The 24,535-nt window shown below is 36.4% G+C and overlaps 1 protein-coding gene across 4 annotated transcripts in view; it reads left to right on the top strand.

Annotated features, from left to right (window-relative positions):
* Positions 1–24,535, top strand: part of PTPRM (protein tyrosine phosphatase receptor type M) — a 442,137-nt gene that overhangs the window by 170,109 nt on the left and 247,493 nt on the right. For all 4 annotated transcript variants that reach the window (XM_058818601.1, XM_058818619.1, XM_058818610.1 and 1 more), the window contains exon 7: positions 2,841–3,134. In XM_058818601.1, the coding sequence (XP_058674584.1) occupies positions 2,841–3,134 (294 nt within the window). The remainder of the gene's footprint in view (positions 1–2,840; positions 3,135–24,535) is intronic.

Below are 24,535 nucleotides of genomic sequence, written 5' to 3'. Positions count from 1 at the left end.
GAGGAGGTTTGAAGTCTAAAAGGCATAAAATTTGAAGTCTGGATCCACTTACCTTTTTTTCTTCAGTTAATATTCTATGTTCAAAATATTCACAGTACTGAATAAATTTGGCCATTTGCTTCAGGAGGAGATATGCAGGGAAGAGCTCCTCTTCAAGATAAGTCATTGTACTAAATAGCTACTGCTACAAATTTGTTTCTGCTGTCAGTTGAAAGTCCTTCCTTGAACATACACAGCCCTGGAATATCAAGTCTATTGTACTGTTTCATAAAGGTATTAATTTGCATGCTATTTACTTGAGACTACCCCAGTGGCTGCCAGTAAAACTGCTTTTAATGAAGGACAGTAGCGCTGCAGTGTGGTACCTACCTAAATGATTCAAACTCTTCGGCATTTTAAAAATATTAAATCATTCTGTCAAAAGAAAAAATAAATAAGACAGAAGAATACATTTCAGACTTCAGTCTTAAAATCAGTTAATTATGTTTGGATATATAGTGTTTGTATTAGAAGATCTACTTAATTGACTCTTGTGTTTTTAACCAGTCACTTAATATGAGCATCATATGTGTAATGAAGGCTTGATTTTAGGTAGTCTCAATCTCTGGTAAGAAGGTAACTTTCGGTCTTAAACCATGTTAATAGTATGAAATTGCAGTATATGCAGGCTTTGCTGAAATAGTGTGACTTGAATTAACCTTTTCATTGTGGTCCCAGAGAATTGAAAAACATGCCCTGAGGTATAAAAGGACAATAAAATACTATCTGTTTCAAGTACTTGTAATATTTGGAATGAATTGGTGTAACTACTAACCTTAGTGACCTAACTCCTGAGTTTGCATTTTGAATGGCACTTCAACAGCCTTTAGTAGCATTTGAAACTTGAAAGTAATTAACTGTTCTTTCAGCATGGCTAAGTAAATGCCTTAGGATGCTTTATAAAAGTTCCATTTCACGTTTTGGTTCACAAAACAGCCTAATGATTTAAATTGATGCTAAATCATTTTGAGTTAAGTCAGAACTGTTTCCAGACATACTATCACTGTATGAAGCCATAGTTTACATACTTTAGGAAGAATAGTTTCAATCAAACAACAGTATGTTTCTAACTCAGCAATGACATCCGTTTGCCATATGTTGATATTGACATTAAACAATGCTTTCTCTGCTGATTTGAAAATCTAAACAATATTCTTTATATCCTGAAATCTGCCACAATATTTTTATAGCTATTTTAATGTCAATTCCAATTAGTAGTGCTTAATAGATATCTTTGGAGATGTTCTGGTTTGTTGCCCTTTGTATTGTGTTCTTCAGGATAGTAATGACTTAGGGTTTTTTACGATGAAAACACACAGTGATGATGCCTGTGTTTGGTGGTTTGTGGTGTTTTATTTCATCAATTGCTAACAGATTGCACAGATCGAAGCTTGCATGCAAGTGTACCTTGCTAATTAGAAACACCATCTATCTGAGACACAGCTAATCTTCAGTGTACTGAGTGTTCTGAGTTACTCTTTCTATAAATGAAAAAAGGTAGTATACTGTAGGAAAATTACATGTTTGTTAAAATAGCAAGTATGCTATTTCTCAAGAAATGCTTCCCAGAGATCCTTTCTCCCTTTTGCTTCATTCTTTTATTTTCTTTGCTTTAACTGTGACTTTGAAGAGCATGACAAAACTATGAAATAGATAAATTCAGCTTCTTGTCTGTTTGACTACCTGTATCTCAACACAGAGTGAAATGGTTAGCAGAAGAGGCTAAGTCTGAATCTAAAGCTTAGGGAAGACACATGTCCTTTGTTCATTGCATATTCTGTGTAGTCTTAAGAAGGTGGCAGTGTTTGCTGATTGATATGTTAAGAATAGAAAAGAATATTGGATCAAATAGTGCCTTATTACAGTGGCTTGATTTCATTCTACTTGAGTATGTTTAACCAACAGGAAGGTGAATTTTTTGCAGAAATGATGCATGAAATAGCAGAGTAATTTAACCAATAGGGTAAAAAAAAATGTTATTTACCTTTAAAAAAGATGATGTCTGCAAATTATTTCTGCAGTCTAATCTAAAATAAGATGTCCATCAAATATTAAAGTGGGTTTAAAACTTTGGTCGGGTTTGAAATATTCAGAATCCAAACTATTGGGATATCACACGCATGCTTGCTCCGTGATTCAGAATACCATTTCTGTGTGGCAGTTAGTGAAAATAGCGATTACATGAAGTAGAAACAGACCTCTAGTAAAAACTTCCAGCTTTCATTTAGAAGATCCTTGATAATAACCAAAGTATAAAATTGAAAAATTACTGTACTTACTCTGCTTACACAGAAGTGAAAATATGAAGGCTGACTAGTTAAGTATATGGAAAATAATTAATAAAAAATTCATTTTGTTTTTATGCAGAAATTCCTATTCTCATTATGTGTAAGGATAGGCTACAACATGAATGGTATCTTGAAAATATTAGTTTTGAGTAGGGTTAATATTAATATCAAGAACAAACTGAATTTGTATAAGAAAACCTGAGATTATCTTCCTTTTTAAATTGGGAGTTGCCATGGAATGTCGAGTGAATAGAATTCCGTGTGCACCTGATTTGGAGTTATGAGGTTTAAACCAAAAGCTACAGGTTAGAATCTCCAACTGCATAAGCAAAAGAATCTGAATATTGCAGTTTAATGAAAATAAGTAAGTCTGTAGTGGTGATTTCTTCATATCCATGTTTTTATGCAGTCTTCAATTCTAATGTAGTACAAAACCTGTTTCTTATTTGAATGCTTTAGAAGTAGAAAGAATTGAAGTGTAATCATGGCTTATCATACCATACTGTTTTTCAGAGCCACCAGTTCCCATCGCTCCACCTCAGCTGTCCTCAGTTGGTGCAACTTACCTCTGGATACAGCTGAATGCCAATTCCATCAATGGGGATGGACCCATTATCCAAAGAGAAGTTGAGTATCGAACTTCAAGTGGAAGCTGGTATGACATACAACCCGTGGACTCCACAAGCTATAAGATTGGACACCTGGATCCTGATACAGAATACGAAATCAGTGTGTTGCTTACAAGACCAGGTGAAGGAGGAACAGGATCTCCTGGCCCAGCTCTCAAAACAAGAACAAAGTGTGCTGGTGAGTACCTCAAGGTGACAGGAAAGTTGTAAGCATGTTTCTAGGGCTGAAGACAGAAGTTAATTCACTTGCAGTTTTTACTGTCTGTCTTAAACCAGCAGGTTGCAGGAATTAAGACTGAATGGTTTTAAGTATAACATATTAGCATTTTCCAGCTACAGTGACCTTGAAAGCAACCTTCTGTGCCACTGTAGACTGCAGATGAAATAATGACTGTGCATGCCTTTTTTTCAATGTCAGTTGTATCAAACTTGTAGATAAAGTGAAAAGAGATCCTGAGTAACAGCAAAAGCATTCACTGTTGAGTCTCAATTAGCAGATGAGGTTTAGCAAAGGACTGCTTTCTTGAGTGACTGACAGCATGTCTCTTTACTAAATGAGATAGTGCAATTTCTGGTGTGTTGTAGCAATCTTGGCTCCTGTTTTGAATGTTATAATTAATAGAGCTGACCTCTGATTGTAATAACATACAAAGTTCACCTATTATATAGAAGCAATTGTAGAATAATTTTCAGTAGGACTGGCAGTGATATTAGTTTGGGATATAGCTGCTCAGAAAATAATAGAGGGTACTGTGACCTGGATTTTCTTTGGTCATGACTGTTTTCCCCCAATATTTTAAATCATCTCTTGGCTGCTATAAAGCTGGTGGAAGATAGGCAGGAGTGTAGCTAGAGAAAATTGGAGTAAAAAAGTGGTATTTGCTCGTTGTTCCTAGTCTTTTAAGGAATTACCTAGTCTTACTTGCCTTTTTAACACAAAAATTGTGTACTTCAACAGAAATAATATGTTTTCATTGCATATGCTTTTTTGAAGTTACCTGGCCACCTGTCAGTGAGTACATGTCATTTCAGTTGAATTGAACTAGTGTGATGTCAAACACAAAATGAAATATGGTTGTTGTCAGAATCCCACATTTATGCAAACTGAAGATGCAAACTTATACAAGTACTAATTAATTTATGTTATTTTTGGTATTTTTTCTTCCTCTCATAACTGGAAAGAAGTAGTTAATGAAAAGTACCAGAAAGCAGTGCAGCTAAATTATAGTAATAGTTAAGAATTTTGTATTTATAAGATTTTCTCTACTAAGCTAAGCTAACTTCAGCTTAGTCAAAAGTGGAGCATACAAATGAAGTCTAGCTCCCTTCAGGAGGGTTTCTGGGTCACTATGCCCTTCATAATAACGTAAATGTCTGTCTGGACAAGGTAAGTACATATTTAATACACAATAATTTCAGTTATTTTAACATTAAACAGTTTTTGTAAAAGTTTTTTCATCTGCTTGTATGATCAGGTAATGCAGTAGTTGGTGCTGTGTGAGTGAGTCTGTCCTGTAGGATTGTGTTGTGTTACCATCCTTGGATTAGTCACAGGTCCAATGTGCAGTGCCAAACAGGCTGCTGTTAAGGAAATTTAACTCCACCTCAGCCAAACTTAGTAGAGACTGATATCCATGATTTTAGTTGTATTTAAGAATATCATATGCTTTCTGTTTTCTCAGTGTTCTCAGTTACATACTGTTGAGTATTAAAACAGGTATTCAGTTTCATAAACCAGTGTGTACTGGAAGTGTTTTATTACCTGGTAGTGTCTTGTAATACATCAGAATTATTTGTGTTTGCATTAAGCTAAACAGTAACCTTCTTAAATTAGAAGCAGGAAGTTAAATGAGTGAAAAATGTAAATTGAATGATGATATTAAATCTGTCTCTACAAATTGGCTTTTTTTTATAGCAGAAGACCCTGCTTTGAAGGTGTAGTGGTTATTGGTTAACTGTTAGCAAGTGACATACTAATAACTGGCCCAAGGGTTTAAAAAGAGATGCTGATAAACTAATGACGGTATAATTAAGCTGGGTAGGAGTAAAATAATGCCAGTCTCCAAAGCATACCATAGAATTAATAAAACAAGAGTCTTTAAGAGAAGAATCATTGCACCTTTTTAATTACTGTGATAATTGCATGCTGCTTGCCTGTTCCCTAGGGGAGGATAGTGAACCACTTGGAGACTTGAAGCAGTATGCTAGGCATTCAATAATCTTAATAGTTCTCCAAAGCATTTGAAATATGTTTTCATTTTAGCAAAATGAGATTTCAGAGGCTTGTAATAGACAAGTCTTATCTGTAACTTTATGAAATAAAAGCATCTATAATTAGAATGCAAAGAAAAAAATCTCTCCCGACTTGGTTGCATCACACTTACTGGAGCAGTTGCCACTTCAGAAATTGCTTTGTTTCCTTTTGATGAAATATAATGTAAGTGCTCTTTCAGTGTAATTCTCAGAAAGCCAGAGAATTACATTGAGGTCTGGATTAGATTTAACCTAGAATGTGAACAGGTTTGAAGGAGTTTAATGGATTTTGGCCATGGTAAACTACATTTGAGTCAGACTCAGAAAGAAGGGGTTTTCTCATTTAAAGGTATGAAGTTGGAGGCCTTCCCAGATTGTCTGGAATTTAAACCACCTGTTCCTATGCTGAAATCTCCCCACATCCATCTCATGTGGTGTTGTGAACCTAGAGTACAGAATGCCAGGGATGGGGCATCCACAACTTCTCTGGGCAACCTGTTCCAACTGCCTCACCACCATCACAGTAAAGAATTTCTTCCTAATATCTGATCTAAACCTACTCCCAGTTTGAAGCTCTTCCCCATGTCCTATCACTGTTGTTCCTGATGAGACCCAGTCTGACCCAAAACCAGTGGAACTGTCCATAGTAAAACTAAAGTAGGTATGTTGAAGGATTAGTAAAGATAGTCTGTGTTTTGTAGTTTCTTCTTATCCATATCAGTATTTCTGTGGGTAGATTTATTTATTTCAGGGCTTTCCAGCATTCTTTGTATTTGACGTTCATTGCATGATACAAATCTTGTTCTGGTCTGTGTCTGTGCATTCTGATGGTGAAACAGTGCCCCAGTTAAAACACACCTGAATAATGCAGAACTGCTAAATGAGCTCCTGCAAATTTTTTTTTTTCTCTTTGCTATGGCCCCTCTATTAGGGGACTTTATTTCTAATTTATGTTGTTCCTTGAATCTGCTGGTGAACAGATACATCTTAAAGACAGCTACCTTAGGAAGAAAAGTTAAAATAAAATCCTCCCTCCTGCTAAAGGAGGGGATTGTTAAGGCCCCCTAGGGAAAGTTGTTTTCTTTTCCTCATATTTTTTTTTCACTGTGACATTTGGCATAATTTCTGAAAGCTAGCATATTTTTCCTTACTGAACCAGAAAACTCTATTGTAATTTAGGAAAATTGAAAAAATAAATTAAAGAATCTTCTTATGAGTTATCTCCAAACTGTGGAGTTTTTTTAACAGTCAGATCTCTACTTCTTTGTGCTAAGACAAAATTACTGCCCTGGAGTATTTGCAAAAACAATCACTGTCAATTTAACCAATAATTTTCATACAATGAAGTAACAGGAATGTTTTAATTAACATAGTTGATTTTGCTGTCTCTTCTATCCCTGTCACCTGAGCCTGTCAGGAGGAAAGATGTTACTCCCAGTACAACTGAGCTCTTGAAACACTGCTGCAGGTTTGTTGTAAAATGTCTGGTACTCCTAGAAGGCTTGTTACAGTCTGGAATAACAGAGCAGAGGAACTCTTTAAATCCTTTCTCTTGAAAAAGAATAATCTTTGTTTTTCTCAGTTTTCTCATTGCTTTGCATTCAGCTGGTTATTCTTCCAAGGTGTCAAAATTATTTCGCCTGTTTTGTGCTGCCCACTGACATCCACTGGCGTTGTGAAAAAAAAATCTGTGTGTCAGAATAAACTGGTGGAAGTCTATCTTACCAATCGTTCAACATGAGTATCCTCTTCCCTCTGATCAATTCAGACCTGCATCAAGTTGCACAAGGCAGAGGTATCTCTGGGCAGATGGCACAGGCCTGGAACTGTCTTGAACCCTGAATTTAAATTTAGTGTGCTCAGGTATGCTGGACAGTACTCAGTGCCACCACTTTTGTTCTGCCCTATGACATGGAACACTGTCCAGGTCTTCAGGATGGACAGTCTGTATCTTCTTGTGTACAACATTCTGAATAATAAGTCAGTTTTGCAGTTGGTTTTCCCTATTGTCTACCTTCTTTCATTATTAATTCTCTTGTTAGTCTCTCCCTTTGTCAGTGTCCATGCCCTAGTCTTTCTTGAAACTCAGTGGTGCTTACTGCTGATTTCCATGCCCTTCCCCATTCTGTATCACTATTAGGAAAGATGACTTCCTTCCTAAGAACTTCTCTAGGTTGAAATGGCAGCTGCCTTTCTCTGTCCTTCAAGACTGCAATCTCTTGACCTTTTTGTCTCAAGAAAAGAGGGAGGATCTTAGTGGCACTGAGCATTAAGTTATTCCTCCTCGTTGCTATACCATGGGGAGCTGCCTGTGAAGAGATTCAGGGTTTTTCAGGCATATAACGAAGTCTTAACAGTGCTTAGTTTTGTGATCATAGGAAAATGTCAACTTGAAGCCATACTGCAGGTTTTTTTTTCCACATCTCTTTCTCTTAGCAATTTTCTTCAGAAGTTTTAACCAAGGTTTTTGCAGCTGTGTTGTATTACAGCTGGACTTCAGGTCAGAGACATCTGAACCCTGAGGAGTAGGGTGCAGATATTGCACCATTTTATTTTCCATGGAAAAGTTCCATGATATTTCTAAAGTCTCTATTCCTAACCTGAAACTGTAAAAACTTTAGTAGAAAGTTGCATTGATTTATCAGAACTTGAAGTCCACAGAGAACTTACATTTTATTTATGGTTTTATTATGAAAGTTAGATCCTACTGTATTGTCCTTTTTTCTAAAGCCTTTCTTCTACAAGCTGTCTCATATGAGGTCTCTTTCTCCTCCTAAGGGTAAAAGGTAGTTTTGGATTTTCTGCACTGTAGGAGGTGAATTGTAGCTGTCAGATGTGCAGGAGGTAAACTGAAAGATTTCAGTAGACTTTCAAGAAAATACTGTGTAGCGAGGTCTATGTCCATGTGTCTGTATCACTGGTCACTTACTTCTGATAGGGAAACAAAACAGAAATGCATCGTCTTGGAAGGGGCCCTTCAGAAAACACAAATGGTTTTCAGCACTGACTAATGTATTAAAGCTCTTCTTTGACAGCCACTTGTCTGGAAACAAGGTGCCCAAGGTGCTACTTCTGAGATGACTTCTCTGATGCTGTGCTACAGAACAGCTTCCCCTTGTGTTATCAAGAATCTTGGGTTGGGAAGAACCCAGATAATCCAAATTCCTCCCATACAAAAATCTCTTTAAATCTAGTTCTCTTCCTCCTTATCTTACAGTCTAGAATTTCCTCTAGGAGTCCTTTAAGTTCCTGGGGGAAGGGGTGGGGTGGGGAAGGAAAAACACCAAACAAAAAACTACAGTTTGGATAGTCTCACCATAAAGCCTGGGAAGATGGTGGAACAACCATAACTGGAAACCATTTTTAGGAACACAAGGGACAAAAACATGATCAGGAGTAGTCATAGATTCACAGAGGGGAAGTCATACTTGATAAACCCAAACTCCTTCTGTGGTGAAATGATTTTGTAAATGAGTAAAGAGCACTGGCGATACGCAAAGGTTACCTGGACAAGATGCTGTAGTTGACACTGGTGGAGCAAGGGTGGTGTACAGTGAGGGTTGGACTGGATGAACCAGACCCTTCCTACCTCAGCTACTCTGTGATTCCAAGATTCTGTCAAAATCCTGGAAGAGAAGTTGTCACCATGGTATTTGTTACATTCCCCTAGACTCTGCTTTAATACACAGACCATGATCTTTCCCTGTATTCCCCTATATTCCCATGTATTCCTGTCCTAGTCTGAAGCTGTATAAAGATTGAGATGCAGTGTGATGGAAAGACTTCATCACAGACAAAAGTTGAAGTTATACTGCATTGTTCTGGATGCCTCTCTACATTTGTTGTTGCCAGTGATGGCAAAACCAGAAAATTTTCTTTTAGGAAATAAACACCATGAGAGTATCTGCCCCTCATCTCAAATGTGTCTTTCCTTTGCAAGAGAAATCACAGGTTGGTTCTCCAGTCAGTGAATTTTCAGCCCATGAACACAAAAATTCTAATATTGGCAACCAAGAGAACTGGTGTTATTTAGAAATTACTAATACCTCCACTTTTGTGTCTACACTGGTTTCTAAATAAATAGGTTTTGTTTAGATAAAGCATCCAGAGATCTCACTTGAGAAACAGAACATTTTCACTCCCATGCTTTCATAATTTTCACATCAATTTCACATGGAGGAGAGGGGAAAAAAGAGGACAGGAAAACTGCTGCAAGTATGTAGGTCTGTTGGCTCTTTCTGACACGTGTGCTGAAGGTATGAAAGGAATATAGACAGAGTCTAGTGTTGGTAAGGACAGAGCATGATACCTGACTCTCAGATCAGTTTGTTTTGAGAAGTTTCGCATTAGACTAAGGAAAAACATGTGGGATTCTTTCCTGACAGTTACAGCTAGGTTAATATACAGCTGGAAACAGAGGGTATGTGAAAATAACTGCCATGTCTTGGTTGTGTGAGAAGCAATCATATAAATGGTGACTTATTTTTTCACTTTAACAGATTCCCATTTCAAAACATTTGCAGAGGAAGAAATTAACCTGCTCTTTGAGACAAATGAACCTTCACTTACTGAGAGCAAACCTGAGGGGCAACATTATTAATTTCACATCTGCCAGGTGGAGGCAATGTGAATGAAACACAATGACCCTTAAGGAAAAGTAGATAATATGATTTCTCCTGTGACATATATCTTCATCTCCAGTCTTTGTTGCAGTCTCTTATTAGTTACAAGGATAGGCTCAGAAACACTCAAACAATTATTGTACCCAACTTCAATTCAGGAAGAACTGCTTGTTATGGAGTGAGAAAAACCCAGCAAGCTGGGACTGTACTGGTTATAAATAAAAGACTGCCATGTGGGCATCTTTAATGAAAGTGGTAAATAATAAATACTTGTAAATAGTTGTAAAAAATACTGTGTTTACAGGGTGTTCCTTAGTATTACTCTGTTCTGAACAAATGAAATACAAGCTGTTTCATAGATGCTTTGAATCTCTCTTCTCAGAAGTATATTATTATTGCAGATTTAAATTAATGCATTGGTACTTGGTTATTAAAAATAATTAAACATAACAGGAAAGGACCTTCTCTGTATTTCCAGTGAAATTTCATGGATGCCTTGACATTTATCCTTACCAACTTTATGCCAAGCACTTTCTCCCCTCTTTCGAGGCCCATTTTTACATTCAGCTTTTCCAGTTCTCACATACAGTTACGCCATACTGTCTTCCACTCATAGGCAAACTTAATTTTTAATTATGTTAATCGTTTGGCAAATGAAACAGGAAAGTATGGCTTTTCCTCTGACTTGGTCTTATCCAAAACCACAGCAAAATCTTTTATAGATTTGAAGTGACCAGTGTGTATTTATTTCAGTTTGTGTCTAAAAGAATAACTGACTGTATGGGCCAAAGAGTGTGTATGTACATATACAGACACACACATATATCCCCATCTCTCTTTTCTTCATATATGCATGTGAATGTATCAACCCTATGACCAAAGAGAATTTAGGCCCTAAAGGGCAGGTTTCTTGCTTAAAAAAAATATATAGTTGTGTGAACTTCTAAGCCAAGTCTAAAAACTCCTTTTGTTTTAGGAGTCAGGAAAATAGGATGTACCATAGACATCTATGATGCTAAATATCACCACCTTGTGAGGGTAATCCCATTTTCCTTTATGACAGACCTGCATGGCAGGAGTGAGCACCCAATTAACAACAACTCTCTTGTTGGAGTATTTGATGTTAGAGTTCTGGTTGTTTGCCCTGAGCCTCCTGAATGGGGGCACTAGTTTGGCTCTCGCATCTTCTGGAATTAAATTCTGGCAGTACTGTGTCAAATCAGTTTGAATTTTAAGCAAGTTATTTGGATGAAATTTACCAGTGGTTTTAAAGGGTGTTAAAACATGGAAATGGGTGAACAGACAGGCATGCTCCTTGGTTTTAATATTTTAAGGCTCATTGTTAGACTGTGTGCTGTCTTGCCCAGCAGCTTTGGCAAGCTTTAAAAGCACATAACTGCACAATTCTATTGAAGTATCTATGAAACATCCAGGAATTATTTAGAAACACAGAGATGCTTTAGTTTTTAAACCTTTTAGTAGTTTGAGGTTTTTTTCAAATTAAAAAACATAATTATCAAAGGTTTTTAGAAAGAACGGTATATTAATTTTACTTCAAAGGAAAATGAACAACTACACTACTCAGGTGCTTCCAGGTTTTTTCAGTGCTTGGGAGGCACTTTGGCTTTGCAAACTTTTTTGTTTTGCAAATGTAGTCTTTTTCAGAATTCATTCCAGTCTCCTAAAGGTTCCCAGGAAGAAAAGCTGGTGCTGAGTTCTGGCTTTTCTGGTAATACCTTTTTCTATAAAGTTCAATTGGTCTCAAGACTGTAGGCTATGTGTCAAGTTTGAGACCTGAAATCTGGGCAGATCCTGATGAAAAGATATCCTAATTTTGGAGGAAAAAATACTCTGTCTTCAGAGTACTAGACTGTTGCAAATAGGTCTACAGAATTACCTAAATAGGTAATTCTGTCCTACAATCCAAAGATCTCTCATGGTGAGCATTTGTGCATGACATTTCTGTTTACAACAAAAACAAAGTTGAGATAGCTCACAGAGCACTAGACCTCAGCTTCTGTAGCTGTAATAAAAGAGGGGTTTTTTTGATGATCCATCTAATTGAGTGTTGTGTTCAGGAGAGGGGCATCCCCATGGAGCTGGAATTCTTCCAGACTCTTGAGAGGCCAGAAAAATGTAAGTGAGGAAAGATACTGTGTATTCTTTTTTTTCCTACTCTGTGTCTATATGGCTAAGTGAATTCTGGCCCGGGAAAAGAACCATTTTACTGGGAAGCATTCAGCAAGGAAATGCCAACTTAAATCTCTAAGAAGAAGAAAGAAATAAAATTGGGAAAGGCCTTGCTTAGCATTTTCATGAGGTGCTGAGTTAAAAGACAAATAGTGGAGATTAAAATCAAATTGCCAGTAATGATTTACGGCTCTTGCATTTCAGTATGCCCAGCTATCTCAAATACTTTCAACAACTTTGTTTTCAAATTTATACTTTTGATGTCTGCATTTAGGTGTCTTTTAATTTATACCATTATTTGAGCACACTTGTTGTTATTCAAAATATATTAACAACTATCTCTGCATCTAGTTCATGCTTACTCATTCCATTAAATTTGATCCACTTCCTGGAAGGAGAAAGAAGGGCTTTCTTTTGGGAAAGGGAGAGTTCAGTTTCATTTGTTAGTTCATTAGTTGGTACTTTCGAAAAACTCTCTGAAGGTATTTTGGTGCCAAAGTTTTGCAGTAGAAAATCATGTTTATAGTGGACTGTTATCTTTTAGAATTATCATATGGAAAATGCATATGAAGCAAAAAGGTAATAAGTGTTTACTCTTGACGTGCAGAAGTGCCTTTTCATTTCTAAAAATTTATGTTCTTTGGGAACAAAAATCAGATTGTCTGTCAGTTGCTCTTTGTTTTGACTATTTCTGCAGATGTTTTGTTGGCAATTAGCTTAAAAAAATTTGAAAAAATTTTCTTAATTACTGTTGCATAGTGTTGAATTTGAGCGAATGAACCAATGTGTAACTGGCATGTTTGGCCAAGTAAATGAAAAAAATAACTTTTAATGACCTGAGCATAATTATGGGTGACTTTGGAATGACGACTGGCAGAAGTTGTACTATAATTAAATTTCCATTATAAACGTTTCAGTTTTTTTGTCTGACGTGTAGGGCTAGATTGTCAAGAGTATTCATTTATAAGAGGAAAAATTAGAGAGCTATAATTTATAATTCAGGGTAATCAATGAAAGCATTTCTTTTGTGAAAAAACCTTTCACTGAAAAACAGCATTGTATTGTTAGTTGTTTTAAAAAGAAACTAAAAATCCTTTTGTTACTTTTTTCACATACTATAAAAGGAGATGAAAAATTCTGGTGGTTGAATCGTGCTGTAATTCACAGTAATATTGTGCAGATAGGGCTTCTCAGACTGTTTCTCTTTATTAACCTTTACTTTGTGTAAGTCTGTATCTAAGATTGTTTATGAAGAAATACGATCTTTTAAAGGCCGTCTTAGCAAGATCCTGTTTAGTCTTGAGCAGAGTTTTTTCTGATAGAAGTGACAGTGTATTCTCCTTTTCAAACTGTCCAGTTATTGAGATGGACCCTTTACTTTTCAGTACTGGATTCTCAAAGAAAATGAATAAATACATGAGAAGGCTACTCCATTCATTCCTACATAATCTTTCAAAGGGAGCACCAGCAAAGATTAGTATTTAAAAAGTTAGGGTACCAAACTTGATACGTCTAGATTTTTGCAGGCAAGAGCAGATCTCAGAATCACTCTCATTTAACAATTAGATATGTCATTCTTCTTCCATACACTCATTTGGTCTCTGCATTTACAGTAGCCTTTTATGTGCTTCAGTTATCATTGTTAATTAGGCACAGATCTAATTGCACTCTGATTCCTCTTAATATACTATCTGTTTGTTCTTTAAGTGAAATGTATATGCCATTCATCTCAAAATATGGTTGGACTCTTGACTGAGTCAAAATTACTTTCATCTTACCTATGAGACTGTTAAAACAATGAACTATTATTGCTCTGATAACATCACAGAACAGTTTGCCATGAATCTTCCAAAACTAATTTATTTCATTCTGGATTACAGCGACACAATCTCTGCTAAGCAGTTAGTGTACAATATGGTACTGAGTTCCTAAAACAAGTGCCTTGAAAATAGTTTATTTTCAAACCGATAATTTTCAGAGACTGTCTACTAAAATTCAAAGTGGTTGTTTACTGCTGTGTGTACTACCACTTTACTGTAAATCTCTCCAGTTACAGATCATTGCTTATGAAAGCAGTCAGTGTTAAAATCTTAAAAATCTGTCATGAAAGTACTTTTCTGCATTTATTTTTATGCTCTGCAGTAGTTGCTTCCAGGTTGTTATTGCAAGCTGCTGAGACCAGTTTGTAAGTCTTCTTTGTTTTCATGCAAATAACGGGTTTTTATCTTCACAACTGATTTATGCACCCATTGTTCAAACTATACGATTTGCAATTAGATAACATCCTAGAGCTTTAGTCTGCATTTGGAGCTTTACAGATGCACAGTGTTGCAGTGGATCAGATAAGAGGTTTTTTCTTTAAAATGTTTTGAGCTGTCTTCTGTTACTGAGAAGTTTTAAGTGGCATGGCCCTAGATGTCTTCTGTAACAATTGTAATCTAATCGCAGTTGATTTGACAAGTTGAATTGCTGAAGTGGCAGGGCAAGTGTTCTGCCTTTTCCATGTCTTAATGATGCACAAAGAAGAAAAAAGTAACATTCAGAGAATTCTATAAATACAATAAATCCTAGACCCATCTAAACATTTAATTATTTCTTTATGGCAGCTAGCTTATTACTTTGATTAAAAATGGTTGCATCTAGTATTTCTGAGCAACTGATGGGAGCAAATCTTTATGAAATTCTTAGATTGTATATAAATAATGACTTATTTTTCAGATTTACAACACATGCATCTAGGTTTATTTTTGTAAGCACAAGTAACCAATTCCTTTTTTTTTTTTTTTTTCTCCACAAGATTATTTCTTGCCCTGAAGGGATGATGGATAACAATGGATAAGTTAATTTTAAACTCATTTTAGCAAAGGCTGAACTATGTTTGCTAAAAATTTTCATCATGATAAAAGAGGAAGAGTAGCCATTTCTGAAAAAGCTGCTAGTAATTGGCAATGTTGCACAAACAGTTGGTAAGGGACTGGTGATAAAATGTTTGTGACAGTTGTGTGCATGGGTGTCTCTAGGCATATACTTGCTTGTGCTATTTCTCATGCAAAACATTAAATACGAGGTTAGCAAATGAATTCAGAAGTTACTTAGTTGCTTTTACATGCCTGGCTAAAAGGAAATGCATTGAGTTAAGTTTAAAGTAGTAGTAGTGACTATCTGATTTTTTTTCAGTATGAAATATTAAAGAATATATCCTATTCCGATACTGTTTTGAAAGAAACTGACAGTGACTTCATTTGTCTTCACTGATATGAAATTGTCCAGGTATTCAAATCACGATTTTGCATTGCTATAATACAGGAACAGGGCACATGATGTAGAAAACAAAAAAAAAAAAAATTGCCTGTTTGCAAAGTTTCCACAATTACAAAAATTACTGGTTTTGTGTTTGGGATGGGGAAAAAAAGGCTTCAGCGGTGTTGCAGTGATATTAGATATTAATATTAAAAATGGAATCACTTTTTCCAGTAAAAAACAGAAGGTGAGATGTGCAGCAACTCAAAAATGCACTAGAATGAAACAACATGCAGGAACATACAGAAGGTGTCATGGGTCAATAAGCCTTTACCTGTTCACAGATCAAAACTTGTAGAAACCTGGCATGCATTACAGATATTACAGATCCTAGCTCTTCATCCAGATAAAAAAAAGGCAAAAAGAGTGGCTTTCTGGGCTGGGTAGGGGAGCAGAAGTGAATATGAAATCTGTCTATTTTTGAGGAGGGGAGAGGAGTAAGCTTATTTCAGATAGAAGCATTCTAGATGAGGTTCAGGAGACCTTGAGTCCTTTCCTTTTGCAAAAGTTTTTTGTTTGGTTGAAGCTCATTAATCCAGTCCAACCTGGTGCTGCATTTTTTGCGGATTTCCAGCATTTTAATTTGCTTATATCAGTCCTCATTCTCATTACATTCCTGTTTTATTCGTTATGTTTAGCACCAGTTTTTGGGTAGCATTTTATGTGTAAGCCACGTAACAAAATAGGTTATGTAAGCATAATCCTGAAAAGCACAGTTGATAAAGCAGTAATTGAAATAACACTAGATTTTGGTTCTCACTACTAATGATCTATTGCTCAAAAAAAATTTCTGAGGCAAGTCTATGGTGTTTATCAGGAGTAATCATGGAAACAAAGAAATGTTTGTTTTTAAGGTACTAATAAGCAATCTTATTATGCTGTATAATTGTATTGCCATCATGCTGTTATTTCAGGTCATTTTATTTTGGCAGAATTAAATATCAGCCAGTAAAACTCGACTTAATTTTTTTTTTCTCTGATCAAATTGGAAAAGGTTTTGTCAATATTTTCATAATAAACTTTCTGTTGATTTTGCCCTGCAGTTGCTATGAGCTATAAGGAAATGCTGTGGTTCCTTGCACAGCTTAGTGCCTATGGAAACAATAAATACTATTCCTATAAATTTATTTTCTAATATTCAGCAGAAGTATAAGTTTCCAACTAAGAGCTGCCTCCAGCTTTTGCATAGGCTGTCAGGAATGGTGGTTGTGCTACTGAGTTTGTATCTTGGGTAACTTGTAGTCAGCATGGAAGGAGAGACGCTGTAAAAGGTTGATTGAAAGCAGGAGCCAAAGTGGTTTTGCTTATCTTTTAAAGGACTCCTTTATTTATTTCCTATTTTAAATTTGTCTTTTAAATTTTGATCTGTTTCTACTGATGGTAAAATGCTTCTAGAGAGACTAACCTACTGCATCTTTGCTAGTACCCACAAGTCTCTTTAGAGATAAAGATAAAGCATTTTAGGATGAAGGTAAGATCAGTTGCTCCTATCAAATATGTAAAAAGACCTGCCTGGGCTGTTGAACAGTTATAGTCCTAATACCTATTAATGAAGAACAAAAATCAGTTGCTTTCCTAAAATAAGATCTAGTTTAAACACTCTCTTTCAGGACATTGTTGATTAAGTTCTGTGATATAATGCAGATGCTGCTTCGACTTTTTGAATCTGAGCAGAATGTGTTCTTATTCTAAATGGAGAAGACAAGTGTCTCCTTAATCTTCCAAACTGTATCCATTAATTTTAGATGGGCCATAGCCAAGGTCGAAGTATAACACACTGACTCGGCTCAATTTCAATAGCTTTTTCAAGGATGATACTATTTGTTCTGTCAGTGGAGACAGAAGTTGCCCAAACATCTAATATAAACAAGAGAATTTCCATACCAGATAAAAAGACCAAATTCTGAAGCTAATTGCCATGGACTTTATGCAGCTGATTTGAAATACTGTGAGAGGTGCCAAGGAATTGTGCTGCTTAAGAATAAGCTCACAACAGTACAGTGTTACCAACAGAGTTTCATGTTCTAGAGGAAAGTAAAAACAATTCTCTCATTTTGTCGGAAGGACTGGATTTGTTTGCATTCTATTTTTATTAATTCCTAATGGAAGAGGAGAGGTTTTCTAGAGGGTCTTTTTTCATCAGATTTCAGTTAGTAACAGAATCATAGAGGTTGAAAAAGAATGTCTTGTTAATTCCTCAGCCTAGCACTACATAGTTGCCCCTCAAGTGCCACAGCCACATGCTTCTCAAATGCTTCCAGAAATGGTGGTTCCACCACCTCCCTGAGCAACATATTCCAATGCCTCTTTTAGAGGCAGAAATATTTTTTTTCTAGTATCTAGTCTAAACAATTCAGGGCCATTACCTCTCATCTTTTCACTTGAGACATGGCAGAAGAATCTCCACCTCACTACACCCTCCATGCCGACAGTTGTACAGAGCAATAAGGTCACCCCTGAGCCTCCTTCTTCTCCACACTAAACACCTCCAGCTCCTTCAGCTGCTCCTCATAAGCCTTGTGCTCCAGACCTCTTGCCAGCCCAGTTGCTCTTATGTGGGCGAGCTCCAGCACCTCAATACCTTTCTTGCAGGAAGGGACCCAAAACTGAACGCAGGATTCCAGGTGTGGCCTCACCAGTGCTGAGTACAGGGAGACAATCACTGCCCTGGTCCTGCTGGCTTCACTGTTCCTGAGATGGTGTCAAATGCTTTATGGAAATCTAGGTAGACAGGACTCATAAGCATGTCACTTCTGTCATAAAAGCAAACAGGTTGGTGAAGCAAGACCTGCCTTTTCTAACCCCATGCTGGCTGGGCCCAGTTCTGTACTTGTCCTGTGATGGTGTGGTGGCACTCTGGATGATCTGATCTGCCAAGGTCAGGCTGGGAGGCCTGTGCTCTGACCCTGCTTGTAGATGGGCATTTTCTGATTTCCAGTTAGCAGTGTGAAAAAGACTAAATTGTAATCCCAAAAATATATGTAATATGTTGCTGTCGGTGAATCAGTATAGAGTGTATAGATTACCTATATATCCCCTTTCATTTTTTTTTCTTATTTGTTTTTTTTTTTCATGAACTATAGCATAGTTTTCGTGTATAAGACATTTGTTCAAAAGACAGATTATTCTTATCTGTGCTATCTGCTTTTTCAGTTTATTTCACTTAGTTTCTTCTTGTGACAGCTTCTTTTGCCTAGACTCTACCTTTTACTTTTCTTCCTCTGCTGCATATTTTGCTTCTGGTTTACAAAACTCCTTCATTAAAAGTGTAGCATTTAGAACCAAATTACACTTCAGTCCCACTGAAATAAATATGCATACCTGTAAAAATGTGGTAAATTTTATGCTATTCCATTTTACCCTGTTTGGTGTGATAAGACTGGATGGAGTGAAAATATGAAAATTATCTTGTTTGAAGATACAGGCTGTAGGTTTGCTTTACTGTTAGTATCCAGTGCACCAGAAATGGAAATAAAAGAAATAAAACAACTAAGAGATTATGATCTAATGGACAGTGGTTTTTTTCCCCTCCAACTTTATATAGGCTTAAAAAAGAAATAAAATTGCTGATACATATGAGATTTAAAATTTTTCAAAATATTAGAAATTATTAAAAGAATCCTTTAAAAATACATGCCATTGATGCATTATTTAAGATCAGACATTTTAGTGCTTTGTTTGTAAAATGATTAAACTTTGTTTCCTTTTGCAATGCTTTCAGAAAGAGATGTGAATTGTCACAGGATAGAAGAGGTTTGGCCATAGTAATGACCACAAAAATGCTCTCAGCCTTGGACACCTGACAGTTGAGCTAGGATTTTATGACTCTGTTCTGATCTTTTCCATCTCTTCTTAGTTCTGCTTTTGGGGCTAGAAACTTTCCTGAAACTTTGACTAAGTGTCTCTTTCTGTTGTGACCTATTGTCTTTGGCCAGCCAAGGTCTGCTGCAGTCTCTAAAGGGATTGTCAATAAGAGAGAAGAAGCTCTTTTCTGTCCTGCGGAGGAATTATATTTGGCATAGGCACTCTTCAGGTGCTTCAAGCAGAACTGCCCTGTGAAACAGATCAGAGAAATCCCAAAGGGAATAATGTCAAAAGAATCAAAGAAATGTGAATGTCCTGCATCATCTGGTTAATCTTCCTTGTAAAATAAAGAGCTGCTTCAGAGCTGAATTTGATCCAAGAAACTCTTGACAGTTTCTTTGATGTTTTTTCAAACCATAAGGGATATTTTTTTAACTTAAAGTTTTAGCATTGAAAGGACATCTATCGTTGATACATATGTGCTATTTGGTTTCTCTATGATCCTAGGAATTAGTAAAGCATTTTTGAAGCTTGTGGTGATGAACCTTTTTCTTTAGTTGTATTGCACTTTTATCAAGTCATCAGTCTCATCTTCACTGTAGCACTGACTCCTCCAGGGATTCAGATAAACACCAAAAGAGCCAGAGCTACTCTTTCAGAAATTAGATTTAGAAAAATGAAAGCTGCATTTCTGCACAGTTTTCTAGAGATACATCATGTTTTGGATTATTCAGAGTTAATGATTTTTTTTTCCCCACAGAGATAGTGAACCTGCTCAAAAAGTGCTAACTTCAGCATGAAGCCATTTCTGGATGCAAAGGAGTAGCTGGGATCCAGTCAGTAATATTCTAGTTGACACAAACCTTTGTGACCCTGTGTACAAAGAGGGGCCACTGGCAGACAGCATCATTCTGGACTTCAGAGCACACTTACAAAAGGAGTAAGCTTATGAATTTGGACATCTGTCAAAAGATGGCCCAACTTTAATATCAGAATAGGAGAGTGTTAAATTGTTGAGGAAAGTCCCTAGAAATGAGAAGATTTAGGAAATAGTTCTTGGACTTGTTTCAGTAAGTATTTTTGCAAAAAAACATAAGGAGGAGTATTGGCTTCCCAAAGGGTTGGATTCCAGCCCCAGCACATATGCTTTTCCGTAATTTTTTTTCCAGTTTCATGGTTTCCCTAGAAATGTAGAGCTGAAAATTATCAGGCAAATTACCAAACATCCAAGTAGATTTAGCCATAGATTTTTTTTCCAATTAGAGAGACAAAAGCCAAGGTATTTGCTTGGAGGCTGCCTGCTTTTTCACAGACCAGTTTCATTCAGTCTCACTGTTTTTGAAAGTCAAATTTTGAGAGAACTGAGAGGTATTCAGAGAAAGCTATTTTTGGTGCCTAGTCTTTTAAGAAAGAATCGTGAAATCAGTATTTTAAAAGGGGATGAAAAGAGATTTACAGTCTCTATAAATCCTATTACCATGCAGATATATAGTGAATTTTTTTATGTAATGGATTGAAAGATCTTTAGGAAATACAGAAGTGATACCTTATTCTTTCTTGGAAAAAGCCAATTTATTCAGCCACTTTCTATAGAACCAGAGTGTGCTATAATAAGTAGCAGGATCATCAACAGGTAGGAACAGCACTTGCAGATCTTAAATGTCATGGATTATACCTTAAATGTTGACTTGTGTAGAGATCTGCTGTCAAGATACAGTTATACAGAATATAGCTATTGCTTGAAAAAGGTTATTAGCAAAAGGAAAGAAAAAGGAGGAAATACGTAATGATGCTTTCAACAATCTGCAAGACATAGTATTTCATGTTGCAAAATCAACTTTCTTTACCGTGCCTGCAAATGGAAATAAAAAATGGGCAGAGCAAAGCTGATGGAAAAAGTGTTTTCATTTTCTTTATGAACTGACTTAAATCTCAGGGAAGGTTGGCATATGAAAATGGCAGTTTCAACTACAAAATTCCCTGAAATATTTCATCTAAGTGTATTCTAACCACAAGAGTATTTTCCACATCTTGGACTGATACTACTGTACTGGTACTAAACTTCTCTGAAGTCTGTTTGTTAAGACGGAGGGAACATATGATTAAATTCAGATGTTAGTATGTTTTCCCTGATGGCTAGTCTGTGGTTTGTAGAGCTGCAAATGTTTCCCTCCTCATAAAAGAAGCAATTCCTTAACTTTAATGATACCTGTAGTTAAGTGTGGTTCCAAAACACATAGCAGAAATGATGTAGAAACTAATTACACCACCTGATTTTCACTGTAATAACTCATGTAAAAGAAATCTTTGATGGGGTTATGGGTCTTAGTCATCTAGTATTTTTCATGCTTTTATTCTGATTTATTTTGATTTTGTTTCATTGTGCTTGATTCATTTATCTGTGTAGTGTTTTCATTTTAACCATGAGGTTAAGGAAAAAAAAAAAAGAAAAACAGCAACAGAAAAATCTGTACTATGTGGTCCTCTCCTGGCTTTTTCATGGTTTTATGGCGTAGTGCTGAGCTGACTGCTAGACTGAAGACAGAATTCCGGATCTTGGAGCCTTGTCTTCTCCGCAGCAGCTTTGCTCTTGCCAGAGTAATTACCATCTCTGTTACTGTGAGAAGTCTCAGGCTCTGATCTTTAGAGGGTTTCAAAACTGCCTGGCCCTGAATGCAGATAGTGTTAACAAACATCTCTTGTGTAAAATTGCAGGCAGAGGGGTCATTTCACTAGTGCTTGCCTTTTAGTGGCTATTTCCTCCAGAAATGGCTTGAAGCCTCATGCAGTCTTTCATTTAAAAATCACTCTTGGAGACAGAGTGGAAGCTAGAGCTGCTTGTTTGTACTTTCATTGTGTTGATAAATAAGATTTAAACACTGTTAAGTAAGTACTTTTTTTTTTTTTTCCTTGTACTTCATTTGTAGACCTCCATAAAAATTTTAACAGCTGTGCCATTGCTGCATACAGCACCCTAGATAATGCATATGAGGCTGTTGACTAGAGGTCTGTTCAGTTACCTGCTGAGGATCACAGAGAAATAAGTGATGGAACCCCAGAAGTTTCCACTGAGAAATGCTGATCCTGGTGATTTTTAGAAGGGTTTATGCTAAAACTGTGTCATCTAGACTGACTTGGATAGTGATGCTTTGGGACTTAAAAATGTTGTAAATCCACATGGTTTTTACTCAGTTACTTTGGATATATTTTGTAGCAGCAGATGGTTCAGACCTGTGCTAAATTCTGCATGAAAAGGAAGCCATCCTCATGCATCTCCACATTTGCAGCTTTTTTGTACAATGCAAGACTCCTCTGACTGTTTAGTCTGTGAAATCTCAGTTCAGAACAATGGGGGTTAAGGGCATTTGCTGACTCAAGACTAATGGGTGAGAGAGTAAATGTAATTTTCTAGGAGTAGAGGGGATAGATGAGATTTCTGTTAAGCTGAATTAGGTCTGCTAAGTGTTGCTAAGAGAAGAATGCCTCTGGGTGTGAGCAGGGCTAAAACTCCTCTTTGCCTTGTTACTATGTCTGCAGGTAAAAAAATGCTGTGAGTTTTGGAAAAGCCACATCACAGTCCTGTATTGCACTCTCACCATAACACCTCAGGAGAAGTGTAGGAGGTCTCAGAGCTCAGATGGGACTCCTGACAACTCTCTCCCAGCTATGGGAATTCCAACAGTGCCCACAGGAACATGAAGCAGTAGACCAGGGCTTTTCATCAGATGGCCTTGGTTTTGAGACACTGTGATCTGATCAGACATTTGCTGTAAAGGTGATAAAAATGTTGAGCAGTGTTTACCCTATTTACTCTAAAATGTTTGTAGTAGTAAATATATTCTACATAAAATAGTTCAACATAAAAAAAATTCTTCAGGTTGTAAGAGTTTCCTAAATTTCACATAAACATTCCATGCCATAACCGCTGCTCATAATTGATACTGATTGTTCCCCACACAAACAAAAAAATGTGCCATATGGTAAAGTTTGATTTATAAGCAAGAAACATCTAGATACAACATTGAAGATTTTGGTTCTCCATGTAATTTTTGGTCCATACAATAACCAGAGGTTATGTTGGGTATAGAATAAGGTAGTGCCATTATTGCTGATGTGCTTTATTTATTTAAGGTTTCAAACAAGTTTTGTTTTAGTGACAGTAAAAAGACTAACAGTAAGAAGAGTTTTCAAAGATCAAGTATAATCTATGTCTTGCTCCTAGGTATTAGTAAGGAATGTCAGATAACTGTGAATGATTTTAAGAAAGGAAGAAATAAATCATAAAGAATTCACTCAAGGAAAAAGATGCTGAAAAACAGGTGAGAATTTGGAAAATGTACTTCTGTGTTGATTTTGCTTTGTAGAGTTTACCTGATGAGTTAAGTTTCTGTGTGAGAAAGAATCAATCCTGAAAGTGCTCAATCCTTGCACAATGCCCTTAGGCAATAAACAATTACTTTTGAAGGTTCAAGTTCTTGGAATACAGTCATCCTACAAACTTCTATATCCAGCTGTTTCTAAAATACATATTTTCCTGAGTAATGGGCACAGGTAAAGCTTTTTTTATGCTAGTGTGCACCAGTGTCTTCCCATGTTAATTTCTTTTTTCTAGACAGAATTTACAGTTTAAAAAAATTCTTCTAATTAGGGACACAGTATTCCATTCCACTCCAGTTTTTCACCAAACATCAAGCCTTGCTGAAAGGGTTCAGATTGTTTTATGAGCAGAACCCTCTTGAGGTTGTACACAACTTCAGAAATTCAGGTAGAAAAAATTGTGTATGATTATTTCTTTACCTACCTTTATTTGTTTGGGATTTTTTTCCCTCTCTGCCCTTCAAAAAAAAAAAAATCCCATACATATCAGAGTTACTAAGAACTCAGTGCAAAGGCTGAGGAAGAAAACAAGTTTCTAAAAAGGTAGTGTTATCCCTAAGCAGTAATTACATGGGTTATAAAAGTAGTAGCTAAATATTACCTAATACTACTATACCTAATATTACTTTTAGCTATATGACATAAAATGAGTAGCTATTTTATATACATTGAAGGAAGTAGACAATGTTATGTAACATGCAGACTAGGAAGAAATTCCAGGTGAAACCCACAATACTAAATACTTAATTTTGCATTTACTGGCATGGGTTGTTTATTTCTTAGCTACTGTTTTTCCAGCAACAGCAATCATAATTATGAAGACATGCCATCACAAAGTCCATTGTTAGGAAGCTGAACCCCACTGTTCATTGGACCCCTCAGGAGGAATTGGCATGTCCTTCTGAGCCTTCTCCACAGACTGTCTTTTCTCTGTTACATCCATATTGCACCTTCCATTTCAACTTTGCAGTGGCTTAATTTGTACAAATATTTTATATTACCTAGAAAGCTTTTTTCTCTCAGCTGTCTTATC

This window comes from Ammospiza caudacuta, chromosome 1 (genome assembly GCF_027887145.1).
Source record: "Ammospiza caudacuta isolate bAmmCau1 chromosome 1, bAmmCau1.pri, whole genome shotgun sequence".
Lineage (NCBI taxonomy): Eukaryota > Metazoa > Chordata > Aves > Passeriformes > Passerellidae > Ammospiza > Ammospiza caudacuta.
Note: the sequence above shows the minus strand (reverse complement) of the source record. Positions and strands in the feature narration are given on the sequence as shown.